We start from the raw sequence: 15213 nt of genomic DNA, 5'->3' as shown, positions 1-15213 counted from the left end.
TTATGATATAATAAATACAGCGCAATATGTTAACTTTACTAATTATTTAAGAGGAATGTTATCATAGCCATCTTGCAACTACATTCCGGTCAGTTGAAGACAACACAGAATCTACCTCATGATCATCCATCAATCGTTACCAGGTTCACGGGTTACCAGGGATACATGAATTTAATAAATTCCTAAGCATACGCAACATGGTTTACAAGCAGTTTCAATTCATTGGAAGATTTTTGTTAGTAAACTCGCAGTAAAGAAAAGATGCATGGCAATGCTGTGCATATCTCAATTAATCTGGGATCGACCTGATTTATTCTATGATTTATTTCGTAGAATCTAAAAAATAAATCAGTGAGAACAGAATTTCCAGTTGAAAGAAACCCAAAGAAAACTTCTATAACATAACCCAAATATTATGACGGCCTCCGAGATAGAGGGGTAAGGCTCTCTACTAGAATTCCGGAAGTTATAGTATAAAATAATATATAGTAGTTATATTTGATGAGCGTTCCAGAGTGGAAGATACTCTCAGTATCGCATTGGTGTAAGACCACTATTCAGAATTGAAACGTTGCTTGAAATGGCTTTAACCGTGTTTGGTGACCAGATCTTAATAGCTAGCTGCTTCTCCACCTCCCTCTTATCCATCTCCTTCCCCTCCCCACTACCTTTAGCCTCACAACATACCCCGATCGGGGATGCCTTCGTCTCACTGGTTCCAGACGGTTGGGAGCAGTTGAGATGCTTGAGGGGATTCACAAAAAAAGGTAGAAACCCAGCAGTAGTGATTAAGAACAAAGATTCTACGGTTTATTCATTTACCACGGTAAAGATGCCGGAAAATGCTCTTATTTTAATTTATATAATTTATTACCGAAACCAAAGCAATATAATAAAAGTTAAGAATCCACTGGGCTTGGGCCCCGGAGCTTCGGCGGTAACAATATTTCCTCGGCGGTAGTCGTGGCAGTGGAACCCAGACCGCATTATTTTGTATCCGGCGCTGTCTCATTCAAAGAAGCCAAATAAGATATTCGCAACTTTAATAAAAAGCTCTCACTCACAATATCCACTTAGAATCTAAACATATCCAGGGTGGGTATCTTTCTGTACACTTTCACCGCACAGCGAGACGTATGGGCTGAGTAACGCCAGTAAACAGAACGCGAATTTTCGTTACCTAACTCTAAATTGTGAGAAACCAAAATGATTGATACAAGGCTGTATTTGTTTATATTATAAGTGTATCTGAAAAAGGTCGAACGTTTATTGCGTTACGAATCAAATTGTTGGGTTTTTGAAAACTCGTACAAATAATATGTACGAATAGAAGTGTTTATCGTCGCCTCATAACTAAAACCTCATTATCATTCAGCTAAAAAAAGTTTGATAATTTTACAAAAAAATATACCTACATCTTATTGAAACCAGTGGCGGCTCGTGACTTTTGGGTGTACTAGAGTGCTAATATTTAAAAATGGCATTATTGATGTTGTTGTAACTAAAATCGATTTTTTATGAAGATTTTCATTTTCACGGCTAAACTGAAGTTCTTGAAAATCTTCATACAAAAATTCAAATTTTCGAAATTTTTTTTTTTTAATTAGCAGTCTAGTACATATAAAAGTCACGAGCCGCAACTGATTGAAACCGGTGAAGTAAAGAATATTTTTTTACATATTTAGGTATTGTCAAAATTAAATGGTTACCCATGAATTTTTCTGAAAGGTATTGGAAATGTATTGTGTTATGTTAAGACAAATAATTTAAAAATCTTTTTTTCTCTCCATAAGACGGCGGTAATATTTAAAAATGAAAATTTTCACTCGAAACTAATGCTAAAAGAAGTCGGGGACACCTGTGGAGGATAAGGCACGATCAAGTGAATTAAATACTCGTCGGATCATGTCAAGAGTCAGAATAACTGTAGAGTATGTATGAGACGATATTTATATTATTCTGAGTGAAGCAAGGAGTGTGTGCCGAGACTGAGTTGTGTGGCGGTCTCTGCCTACCCATGCCGGAAAAGGCGTACAGGTTACTTTCCTTTTTTAAATTTAGAAACTAAAACTACGAAGTGGGGAGTTACATCACTTTAATAGCTAGGTACCTTATTAGGGGCTAATGAAAAACGCAACAAAAATGAATCGTTATTTATAGCTAAGTAGAATCTAGATAAATAAAATTAGATTTTAAACCGATTTTACCTTGAGAAGAAATAGTGATACGGCTAACATGGATGAAAGAGGTCAGAGGCCAATTGTTTAGGCCTTCGAAACATACCATTATGAGCAATCTACTTTATATAAATGTAGATAAACACTAATTGAGTATATAGGTGCATATACATGTATACGGACTACAACACTGTTACTTATAATAGTTATAGTTTACAAAAGGAAATGCAAATGTGGTTAAACAATCAACAAATCGATGGAAATATTAATTGACATTGGGACCAATTCCATCTGTTGACAGATATTATTATTATTAAATCATAATATCTGTCATTCGTCTTGAGGGTTTGTAGAGGTATAATAAATGCATTTATAAATCGAACGTGCGTTGTCCAAGACAATTCATATAATACATCCAAAGTGCGAAAGAGAAGCGTACACTAAGGACGGGTTGTATCAGAGAATTTGAACAATTCTTCAAATTTCCAAGTTAATTTTCAAGTTCTGTGAAAGTTCTTTTCAAGTTCGGTTATTATTTCAGTTCTGTCAAGTAAGTGGGCTATAGTAATATAATAACAGAACTTGAATAGGACATTCGCAGAACTCGCAAATGAACGTTGAAAACTGATGAATTGTTCAAATTCTATGAAACATAAGATAATAATTACAAAATCTAAATTCGATGTAAAATTTCAGTAAGAAAACCAAAAACGTGTCCATATTGATTTGAAAATTTATTGCTAATACCCTAGATGCGCAAAATAGAATTAAATGAACATGAAAGTTAAATGATGACTCTGCATAGATTAGAAATATAAAATATATTAGACAAAATAAAAGAAAAAAAAACTCGTATAAGTTTGCTAAGCATTACTTAAAAAATAACTAAAGAAATATATAAGATTGCAATATTATTTAAAGATTTACAGGGATATCTATGCAGGCGGTCAAAAAATAACTATTAATTATATATTAAATACAAAATAATTTTATGTACAATGGCGGAAGGACTAACTTAATGAGTACACAATGTTAACAGTGGGAACTGACTTATGAATAAGGTGGGTGAACAAAACAGTGAATGGGTTCCTTTACAATAGAGTTGTAGGTATCATGTCATGGTTATTTACGATCGGCTACGCAACTTTGTAAAATGATTCAGTAGATCTTTGATGTTCAATGATTAATTATTTATTATAAGTCGACTGGTTTAACCAGAACGAAAAAAAAATCTTAACCCTCAGAGAAAATAAAAATTATGAAAGAAGTAAAGACAAAATGATTTTTTTAGGAATAAGTATACTATAATAAAAATATACTCCAAATAGTATAATATAATAAAAAAAATCTTACAAAATAAATTATTGGTCTCATACAAGAACTCAGCACTTACAGCAGTAAAAAAAATTTTTGGGAGCAAATACATGTTTTTAAAAAGGTGTTTTTACAACAAATAGTTTTATTATCATTAGAACAAACGAGATATTTACTAATAAAAAATAAAAATAAAACAAATAAACATCTCAACAAAACATTAAGTTAAGAAAACTGCATACTGTTAAACAAAGGAGGTTAGTAATAACTACTAACAAAATAATGTAAGCCATGTCTTAGATTATCCACCTAGTGGTCACTGAGCAATAAACATATTATAGTTCTTTAACTTGAACATGAATTGACTAAATTGCTCCCATTCATCTAAGGTACTTTCAAATACACAAATTAGTAGCTGTCCCCAAAAGAGGCCAAAGCTCGTGAGAGGGTTAATGGTCGGATTAAATCACATTTATAATTATTTTTTGTTTTTTTTTTTTTTTTTTTTTTATATTTACTCCACACAGGAGGCCCTGAAGAAAATAATTTCCCTCAGGGCCTATGTCATCTTTGGGGATGCTGTGTGGAGGGTCTTTTTGTGGAGAGGAAGGAGTGAACATGGGTCTTGAAGAGTCCCATGTTGTAGGAGGGAGGAAACACAGAGGCCGGCAGTTCGTTCCACAGCCGAGCTGTTGAACTTAAGAACGAATCATAGAAGCGACCCGTTCTCATGTGACAAGTGTCAACTGTGTACAAATGTTGGGCGCGCGTTTGGCGTGTATCCCGACTACGCACCGGTGCCGAAGGGATCAATGACGCTAGTTCCTCAGAGCATCTTCCATTGTAATACCGTTGCAGATAATAGAATTCCAGCATTACCGTAAATTGAATAATATTATTTAGTTCCTCAAAATTAAGGAAATCAAAAGGAATAACAACTTTACAAATCAAATGATTGTAACGAAAACCAAAACCTAAGAAGGGAGTTTGTTTTTACTGTTGCAAGTCGTCTTTAGTCTCCATATTATACAAGTTGCAGTTGCGTAATGCAAAAAAAACAGTGATTTCCCAATAGAGATCATAGGAATGCAACCTTAATGCAGCTATTATCAGAAAGTATAAATATACAGTGCTGCAAAAATGTTTGTTTACAAAATGTTCGATTAAGCGATTCCCGAGAGTTGACAATGAACATACAATCGCAGGCGTCAGAGGAAATTACCCATTAATGGCAGTAATTTCCCTAGATGGTGATGGAAAACAAATTTCATAACACAAACAACATGTGGACGGAAATTGGAATGGTGGAATTGAGGTAGATACAACACAACTCATTTGACGGAGTGGCGTAGAGCATTCACACACGAAGATAAGGGGGAAGGAAAGGATGCGAGAACTGTGTACCTACTTACATAAAGATAGAAGATGCCCTGACGAACTTCCCAATAATAGTCGAACATAATAATTTTATTGTCACGACAATATCCCGTCAAAGTTTTCGAGAGCGATCAAATAATAGATTTGATTCAGCTTGGTATTTTTATACCCGATTTTTTGTTGTTTTCTAATTGAAACATTTTGCATGGAAACAAGTGAGAATATTCAACTATTTGTCCTGAAAAATCGCGAAAATACGTTTACTGTGCATATTTACTTTTAGACAGATGCATAATTCGACCAATTATGTGGTCTTTCCTCATTTCCAGTCCAATATCAGTCACCCCTTTTCATTATTATTACTTTATGTTATCGCACTACAAAATTTTAATAATATGTAAATGAAATCCTCAGCACGGGAGATCCCATCTCTATTTGTTACAAAAAATGAAGATAATAAAACACTTATTATTATTTCCCTTACAATTCATACATTTGCTCCTCTGAGGATATGAATTACCGCGTGGAAGGTCCCCATTTATAAATATTTATATATGTACACAAATATCGCAATTAAACAGAAATTAATCATTGCAAGTCGGTGCCAAGATGTTGGTAATAATAAAAAGCGGACACAAGACAAAAATACACTGTAGACTTTAATATAAAACTTATTACGAAACATATATGTTATTTAGTCTCTAGAATGTATATGTATATCACCATAATATGTTCTAAGATCTCGCAAGCCGCCCTTGAGAGGAACTGAGGATTCCGATTGCCGAGGCCATCAGTTATAGCTAAACAGTTATAGCTAAAATAAGATAGGTAGCGTGCTTTAAACTGACCAGCTGTTGGCCGCTTGTACCTGAGCCTCCGCCACAAGCACCGATGGCTGACATTTAGTTTGACAACACTTCAGCCGGATTGAAAGAATTCACCAAATTTAATGATTATGTTTCAAGTCTGCATACTATTTTTTTTTAAATAATAATGATTATTGCTACCTTCTCAGAACAGACATCGTCTAAAGAGGCGGGTTAAGTACCTACATGTATTTGTATCAAATTTAATCTCAATAAGCACCCAGGTTGCCAGCAATTAAATGATGTAATGACGTTTTAAACATGCACAAGAAGAGTTTAGATACACTTAATAATTATGTAGACAATTTCAAGCTCATTGGCACAATGATTTTTAATATAAAAAAATATCACAACGAATACCATCACCACACAAAAGAGTTATTTAATAGAGAAACAATCTAATACTACAGTATTATGCATGTAAGTAAATACATACAAATAAAATATATATGAAGAGGGTTGAAATATTAAGAAACGAGCATGAAATTATGTTTACATATTTTATAATAAAATAATGTTCTACAATGTTTCAAGCTGTAGGGTTGGTGAAGACAGCCACTTGTAGCTACACAGGATAAAATGTACATACAAATAATACAGTGATTTAATTAGTCGATAAAGAAGATCAAATATAACATCTGGCAATGAAACATTAGCACAGCTACAGTGAGATGAGTGAGATAAGTGTGTAAAGAAAGTACTCGCAAGTGGTAAGAACAAAGAGAGAATGTGTAAGACCATGGTAAAAATAAAGAATGGGAGAGCTTAAAAGAGTGATACTTCAAAGGAGCCATGAATAGAACAGGCGTATTGCACATAAAGCAGATGCATGGGTAGGCTGAAAGTGGTCGGCTACTGAAACTAGAGTCGAGAAGATGCGGCGAAAAGAGAGCTTCTTGAAACATATTATACAGAAAGCGAGCAAAATAGTCATACCAAAAGGTGGCATCGGATGTATGGTCGATCTTGAAATGGTCAGAAATCAAAGTACCTACACATTGCGAGATCTAAGAGAGTGAGATAATAGAAGAAGAGTAAGACCTCAGCCCCGTACACTAGCCTACAGAAGAGTCCATCTCCCTGGTGATATCGTACCTGAATGGTAGCGGGTCTCGTTGCGGGTGAGCCTCCGGTTGCCGCGGCTGCGCAGGGCCGACGAGCCTCCGCCGGGACTGGAAGTGCCCCCCCGTCCAGAGCGCGAGCCTGCGCCCCCAACACGTGCAAGACAAACAGACAATGCTCAACACAACACACAACCAACACGCGACCCACGGGGCGAGCCTCGCGGCACCGCACCCGTGGCTACACGAAGGCAAGCAACGAAAAATACAAAATTAAAGCTTTCATTCCGCCGAGCACATGATGAAAGATGGTACTCTTTGGACAACAAACTTCTCGTTTATGAAATATTTACATTTTTTTGTCAAGTAGAAATGCATAAGGTTTCAACGGATTGTTCAGTTCAAATATAACGAGCACTTGAACTAAGAAAGGGATGTTTCACAGAATTAACAATTAATGAATTTCAATGTTAACGTTAAAGTTCTGATATTATTTCATCATGGCCCGGTTGTTTCACAGCACTCCGATAATAATAGAACTTGAATATTAACTTTGAATTATGATGTATTCAAATTCTGTGAAACAACCCGTCCCGAGTATTCTAGGTAGGTCTTTTAGTTCTTCTTGATGTGCTTCCTGATGTTGAATTCTCGTAGTGGAACTTTTTTGTTAGGAATAAAGTTGTTTTATGATTCCCCTTGGAAGCGATTTATTATAACGACTTCCGTTTTCACAATATTCACATGAACATAACGTGATTAAAGGGAACTAGTTTATTAGTGAACTATTGAGGCGGATGATATCATAACTACGAGATTCCACTTCAGGAATGCTTTATGTAACAAATGAAAACGAAGAAGTACCTACACACCTAAATATTTGCAGGCCGATATGAAACAACTATTTACAGATGAGGCGGTGAAATCTAGATCTAGAATACGAAAGTTGAAATCCATCACAACTTTTGTTTAAGGTAGAATTTTGCAGAATAGAGTGGGCAGAAAATTAATGTTTTTTTAATAATAATATAATTTAACATGGATATGATGAAACACTCTTCAGGCGGAGAGATGGTCATATTTAATGCATATTGTTATTTGAAAGGTTTTGTTTCAGAGAATTTTCATAATCACAAGAATTCATTTAAAAGGCGGAGGCTTATTCAAATGATTTGAATAAATTAATTTTACCGAGAAAAATATTTACCATGTATTAGAATATTGTAATATAATTTGTGTATCGTGTAAGTTTCGTAGGAATTTGAGCACAGCGAGGGCCAATTCCGGCATTAAATACTATTTTATAGTGCGTGCTCGAAGAGAATACTTCAAACGACGCCGAATCGGGGCATTATTTGTAAGCAAATAGTCAGATAAACTTTTGATTGGACAGGATGCAATCATGAAAATATCGTCACTATGTAATACCGTCGCTGTGTATCGTGTAAGTTTAGTAGGGATTGCTAGTAATTATCGAATTTGAGCACGGCGAGGGCCAATTCCAGGATTAAATACTATTTTATAGTGCGTAGGTACTCATAGACTAAATACGACCAATGTGCGTACTCAAAGAGAATACTTCAAACAACGCCGAATCGGGGCATTATTTGTAAGCAAATAGTCAGATAAACTTTTGATTGGACAGGATGCAATCATGAAAATATCGTCACTGTGTAATTCCGTCGCTGTCCCAAATTAAAAGACAGATACAGCAAAATGAAATTTGTTTAGGAGAGAAAAACGTGTTGACCGTTGCCGAATGGAATTGGCAGTTTTTTTGTAACTGCCATTTCCTAGCATGCACAAATCAGTCTTTTAATTTGAGTGACTTTAGGTACACACGTTCAAGGAAAAAAGTCTAAAAATATTTTTATCTAAATAAAAAGAACTTTAGTTTCGTGAGCATAACCTTGTTTCTAACAGGTGAAATATATATACATTCTATTGCTGAAACCCGTTGGCGATTTGCAGCAAAATGATGTGAAGTAGTAAAAGTAGTCTTTCATAGTAAAATAACGGTCCATCAGAAAGTTACTAATTTCCGTCAGTTTAGATAATACAGTAATAATAGTAACTAACTACCTACATTATAAACTGAAATCAGTTAATTTTAAAATATAAGATACACAACGCGACGGGTCGATGTAATCTCGAGTCAAAGCTAATGCGATTCTCGTAAATGAAAATTATTTATGGTAATGTGTGATTGTTGATTCACGGCGCACCGCAGAGCTGCACGCGCGCGAGTGTGCAACCAACGCCAGAGTATTTACATGTTTCCACCGTTTACAAGAAGAAAACCAGAGAAATGTTGAATGAAAATAGTACTGTTTAGTGTTTACCAATGCATTCAACTATTATTGATTAAGCCAGCGGCAACAAGTAGTCCTGATTTATTGGACAAGCTCCCAGTATTGGTATTGTTGGTATCCCGAGAGGCAGACTAATCTACAGAACACGACAGCGAGAATTGGTAACGGCGATATTTGAATACTTGTTATTGCCGAGACCAAAACGAAACAATGCAGTTACCAATAAATAATCGAAAACCGGGGATACAGTCGGCAAATGACGATTTATCATGACTGTTTGTTAATGAACCGCTAATTTACAATGCATGGATAGAAAACAATGGGCTCAATCTGCATCCTAGCGGCGTCAGGGACGGATTAGTGTATTCGGTGCCCCCTACTATTACAGAACTAACAATTATTAGACATTCCAAATAAAGATTAGAAAATTTATATTTTAATCCCGTTTATGTACACCTACTTATGGAGCGAAAAGCCAAAGTGGATGAATTATTCGCATTACGAAAATAAAAATGAACTGCCTGTAAAAGACACCGAAAACAGCATTTCTTCTTAATTTTATAATTATTCAGGATTAATTGAATATATTTATATTGACATAAAACATTAAAACGGTTCTGTATCCATATGTATACAAAAGTTTAACAAATTATTATTTTTTAAAGGAAGGTAATACGATATTAATTTGAGTATTTCACTCGATAACATAAATACATCAATTACAGATTGAATCGCACAACTATGGTAAAATATAATAATTTATAATTTTAATATCTACCATGTGTCTTTGCTTTCATGTACCTTTGTCTACTCCTATATTTTTCATTTTACTTTATTCGTGTTATTATTTTGTAATTTGGACGATGTCCGTTAATAAATAAATAAAATAATATTTGTATTCATAACAAGGGGAAGGTTGCGACCAATGAACCAGCGCAATGAATGGATCACCTCATTATTTCAGAAACTAACCGTTTTTAAAATTCAAAGGTTAGGCCAAAAAGCAAGCAACATGAAGAATGCGCCGTCGTTAAAATATAGCTTATGAAATATCTTTGCACACGAGCAAGAACTGAAATTCATTAAATAATTTAACAGTAATTTTTAAATTTCGTTCTAATTTAAGGATTAAATGCCTGCATTTATTTTTAAATATTTTCACTTTACTAATAAACGCGGTGTAAATAGTACGCGTGGGAACAGTAAAAAAGTATACTTACTACCGCAACGCCGGTAATAAGTTAAAGGCAGGCTTTATTACACCAACGTTGAACGGGCGTACAATAATCTAATTAAGACCGTTAACGTTTTTTTTTTAAATTCACGAACCAAATAAATATTTTTGCGTTACCCGGAAGATGTCAGGAAATGGTAATTACACCAAAATAGATTTTAAAATAAACAAATTTTAATTGTTTTTACGATGCCTTCAAAATAATGTTTATTGAGTTTTATTATTGATATTTAATGAGTTTCGGATTTTTATTTTTATTGTGTTTCTTTTTTCAGTATTTATTTTGTGTCTTGTTACTGTGCCAAAAGAGGCTGTAGGTATATTGTGACTACCTGGTCCTTAAACCGATAACGTTTATTATTATCCTTATTGAGAATCATAATATGCACTAAAATTATATTTTTTAAATGCCTATGATTGAGCTCTGCCTCAAAAACGCTTTGATCCGCAACATAGTGGTCCAAACAAGGCGACAATGGTTCAACTGAGGCAACCCTTTTTTCACATTTGTCGATTTAAAATACTGTGACTGATTCTTTTATTACATTAATAACCAATTATTATTTTTTGGTAAACTAATGTTTAAGACAAGATTTTTTATGGATAGCACAAAGAGTAACAATTATTTTTATAAGCAATAATTATTGTATCTTTTATCAGGAGATTTTTTAATGTGGATGAGTGTTTCAGGCTAATAATTATTGCTTATAAAAATAATTAATAACCAATGGTGTTAATGAATTATTTACTTTTATTATGTGTACCGAGGACTAAAGTTGGGTAGTCTAATCATAGCAACCTTCACCTATGTAAATTAATATAAAGTAATAAAAAATAAACTTGAAGTTTATCTAATCCGCCCCTGAGTCGTATTTTCGTAACACGAAATAATTCCGCGCAGATAATTCTGATTTTGATATGTAATATAAATTAGCATACATCTGAATCGATTATCGATCAAAATTCACTAAGAAAAGGGCGTGGAATATCTTATGTAACAACTATGAAGTTATTGCAGGCGATTTTATTTGTTTTCAGCATCTATAAATAAATTAATTATTCGAACAAATTATGCATGAGCTAATAAAAAGTGTCCAAAACCAGTTTTATTCGGGTCCCCGATCGTTTCGTATTGTATGCTCGGAACAAATTTGTGTGTGCTTATTCAATTTTTAGTATTTGTACAAGGCACTCTAGACTCTAGTCTTGCATATGAAAGGGTACCTACACAAGTCATCGACTTTATAAACAGGATTATACCAAACGTGTCGTATTTTTCCAGTGTGAATTACGATGTGACAAAAGGTGTATATTACGTTGGAAAGAAGTAACAACTGTGTGTGACATTGAATTATGAAACAAACCATGTTTTTTTTTCAAATATTATATAGTAACAGGTTTCTAATTTATTTTATGTCTATGTAGTACTTTATTATCGTATCGTTGGATTAAAAAAAACAACACTAGCTAATCCAAAATGTCATTGTACTTCGTTATCATAGTGAAAAAGTTGAATCAAAGATAAAAATGGACAATCTGTTGCTGTATTTGTTGATAGGATGAGCGAAATCGTTGCTACACTGCAGGGCCCATTTCGGACATAGTTCCCCCTTGCCGATTTTCCTAAGAGATCAAACAGCTAACTTAATTTGTAAATTGAAAATTTCAAAGCAGAATTGTCCGAACAAAAGCAGGGCTGAGTTTTATCTGCGTCTCGCAACGCGTGGTAAAGTGAACACTTCTCGGCGAACAAAATAGAAGGTATGTCCCGTCAGACTGACACGTGTGGGTTTTAAAGTCGGTACTTCTGTCACCTTCCATTGAAACGCGATAAATCGTCGAATCAAATTTTTGTATCTCTCCATAAACTCATAGGAACCATTAAACCCGTTCTCCGGCATGCGCGCGCAATGATTGTACAAAATATGTTAGAATTGATACCATTGATTGCTTCATGCGAACGTAAAAAATAGAGTGGGTTCATTTATAGTTTATAGTAACTATGTTAAACTGTTTACTGCCTATTTTGGTATGCAGTGATTTCACTCAAAGTTTTCCGAACGAAATAATATAAGTAAAGAGTTTTACCACCGAGACATGTTTGCGTGAAAGTTGTCGTCAGTTTGTCTGATAGGACAACAATAATAGCGAATCTTCCACAGCTATTGAGTGCAGTGCGCTGAAAACGTGTGGTAAAGAGAATAAAACTATATTATATAAACACAAGACAATGACGGATAAGCGCGTTTCAAGGATAGCAAAAAAACAATAACACTTAATGCAGAAACAGTAAATTACTTACCTGGACGTCTGTCAGCTAGGGTTGGAAGGGGATAAAACCAATGACAGAATAATAAACACATGACAAGTCTAGTGATTAAATTCGATTAAAATAATTAATCTATCAGGGGCCTATAGGTCTACTAGCATGCCACGAACGAAACATAATGCTTTACAAAACGGTTGCAGCTTTTTCTAAAAAGTAGCCCACGGTGGTCACTAACGCGCATGCCTCCTCAGCTGCACCTAACGATATTCAAGATGTATCATCGAGTCAATTGGACACGATTGACTTGATTTACTAATAAGTAAACGTACGTTTATCCAATCCGCACTGCCAACAAAACGTACCATTGCCATTGAATACCATTTTATTAAACTTACGATTATGGTTCTAACCAAGAACTGTTAAATTATCTCACCAGAATAGATGTAGAAACAATAATTAAGCTGCGTGATAAGGATACTACTCCCAACACCCAACCCAACATACACAAGCAGTGCAGTGCGTTTGTGTGCAGTGGGCGGAATATTTCGGGCACGAAGGTGGTGAATATCGTTTTAGTGCGGCTGACGTGAAGATGCAATTTCACTAATCGAATCCTCGCCACGTCACGGCCGGGACCCCGTGAACCATCCCGCCGCGCAGTCCCGCTCTGTTTCAACAGGGAGCGAGCGGGATGGCGGAACAGCGGGATGGCAGGAGGCGGGTGAGGGTTAGTGAGAATGGGATTAGGCACGCTGCAGTGCCAGTGGTCCGGTGGCAAGTACCTGAATGGTATCTCTTCTCGTTGTGCGTGACCCGATGCTGGGCCCGGCGCGCGCGCGCTTGCAGGCGCGCTGCCCCACCCGCGCCGCCCGTAGCCTCGCTGCCCGCGCCGCTGCCCGCCCCGCTCCCAGCTACAGACACCAAAAGTAAGCACATAGCGTCACAATGTGCAGTCTGGAGGGCTTCCCTCGGGACTCGTATGAGGGCATCATTATAATGAAGATTCAAACGTCCCGAGGCATGTGCAGACGGCCTCTTGGAGACTGTGCCGTCTTTACCGACGATTAAGCATTAAAAGCTCTCCCTAAATGCGTTGCATTCGTTCATTGGATAAAAGTATTCAACGACAAAATTCTGCAAATTGCCTTTAGGAGAATTATAAACTGACGCGAGATTTTCTGGGAACGAGAAAGCTGTAAAATTGTTGATTACCTTCGAATGGAATTTTAGATATACTAGTAAAATGTACTTTTTTATGATCGTCCTATGGCATCGTTGACATATACACGGTGTCCGGAAACTCGTAGTACAAGCGGGAAACTGGAGAATCTACACCACATGGGGAACCCAAAAAAACATAAAGTTTTTTGATTTGAGCATTTTCAAAAAAAAAAAAAAAACAAAAAAAAAAATTTTTTTCGGCTATTTTAGGGTTAAAGTTTTTTCTGGTGTTTAGGGTTGAATAACAGATGTTTTAACCCTGCAGAGCAGAAATATTTTATGATTACACCGGGTTAAATGAAGGGTGATTTCAAAATAATGCTTCAAATCCGAGTTTCTTCATTTGTTTTACTTTCAAATAGTTTTAATTAGTTGGGTACTTTGATCTTCAGTAATAATTTATAAGAATTTGATTAAAAAAAAAAAAAAAAAATCAACTTCAAACTCGATTTACTCGATAACGAAAGCTCAAATAAAAAAAAAATATACTACAAAATCGACTCCAAATGTGATGTAGATTCACCAGTTTCCCGCTTGTACTACGAGTTTCCGGACACCCTGTATAATAATGTATTGTAATGTATGGTGATGTGTGGTAGCAGGTGATAGTTGGTGTATGAACATGAAACAAGCGAACTAGTAAAAGCCTTCCCCATCAGCTTCAGGTGAGGGTAGGTAGGTAGTACAAAATTATGTTGTAATGTTTAATCATGCATTTCACAAGATGAGAGATACCAGAATGATATTATTAGCCCTTAAATGAGTTCATAAATAGTTATTAACTAATTCAAAATAACCGCTCAAAAAAAAAATTTTTCTCACAATAGTTTTCGTGATGTTTTTCCGAATTTCGTGATTTTCCGGAACAAAAGTTCAATAAAAAATCATTTGTGATTTGGTAAAACACCGATTCTGAAATAAAATTACTAAACACAACAGCTATTTTCCTAGAATGTAAGATAAAACACTACAGAAGAATTCTGAACTGACAATAAATCCGTCGTCGAAATCACTAACCATCACCATCGCCCCCTTATGATCTATAAATGAGACAAAGGTAGTTAAAAAAAAGATATTTCTTTTACCAATATTCAGAAATATCGAGTGCTGTGATTAAAAATAAAACTATGTCAACAGAAATGTATACTCGTAAAACCGAGGAAGATCTGAATGAACTCTATCGGGTCAAACAAATATGTAGATCTATACGAACCTATAGACAAAAATGTTACAATGAGCGATGATTATTATAAAAAAATAATGATTATTATAAAAAAATAATGATTATTATAAAATAAAATTTATTTATTAGAAAATAGGTAAATTATCATAAAATAAATTGTATTTACGACTAAAATAAAAACTTTTATAAACCAACACAT

The 15213-nt window shown here is 35.0% G+C and overlaps 1 protein-coding gene across 9 annotated transcripts in view; it reads right to left on the bottom strand.

The window, feature by feature from the left end:
• The window catches only part of DIP2 (disco-interacting protein 2), a 167723-nt gene that overhangs the window by 28729 nt on the left and 123781 nt on the right, over nucleotides 1–15213 (bottom strand). For 4 of the 9 annotated variants that reach the window (XM_089645930.1, XM_089645935.1, XM_089645927.1 and 1 more), the window contains one exon: nucleotides 13393–13521. The exons of 2 other annotated variants lie outside the window; for them this stretch is intronic. In XM_089645930.1, coding sequence (XP_089502056.1) covers nucleotides 13393–13521 — 129 coding nt within the window. Of the gene's footprint in view, nucleotides 1–6829; nucleotides 6938–13392; nucleotides 13522–15213 lie in introns of all 9 variants that reach the window. 3 more of the 9 variants (XM_089645931.1, XM_089645928.1, XM_089645936.1) reach the window with 1 other exon arrangement.

Source organism: Hesperophylax consimilis, chromosome 23 (genome assembly GCF_061612785.1).
Source record: "Hesperophylax consimilis isolate HC1 chromosome 23, BYU_Hcon_1.0, whole genome shotgun sequence".
NCBI lineage: Eukaryota > Metazoa > Arthropoda > Insecta > Trichoptera > Limnephilidae > Hesperophylax > Hesperophylax consimilis.
This window is presented reverse-complemented; position numbering and strand designations above follow the sequence as displayed.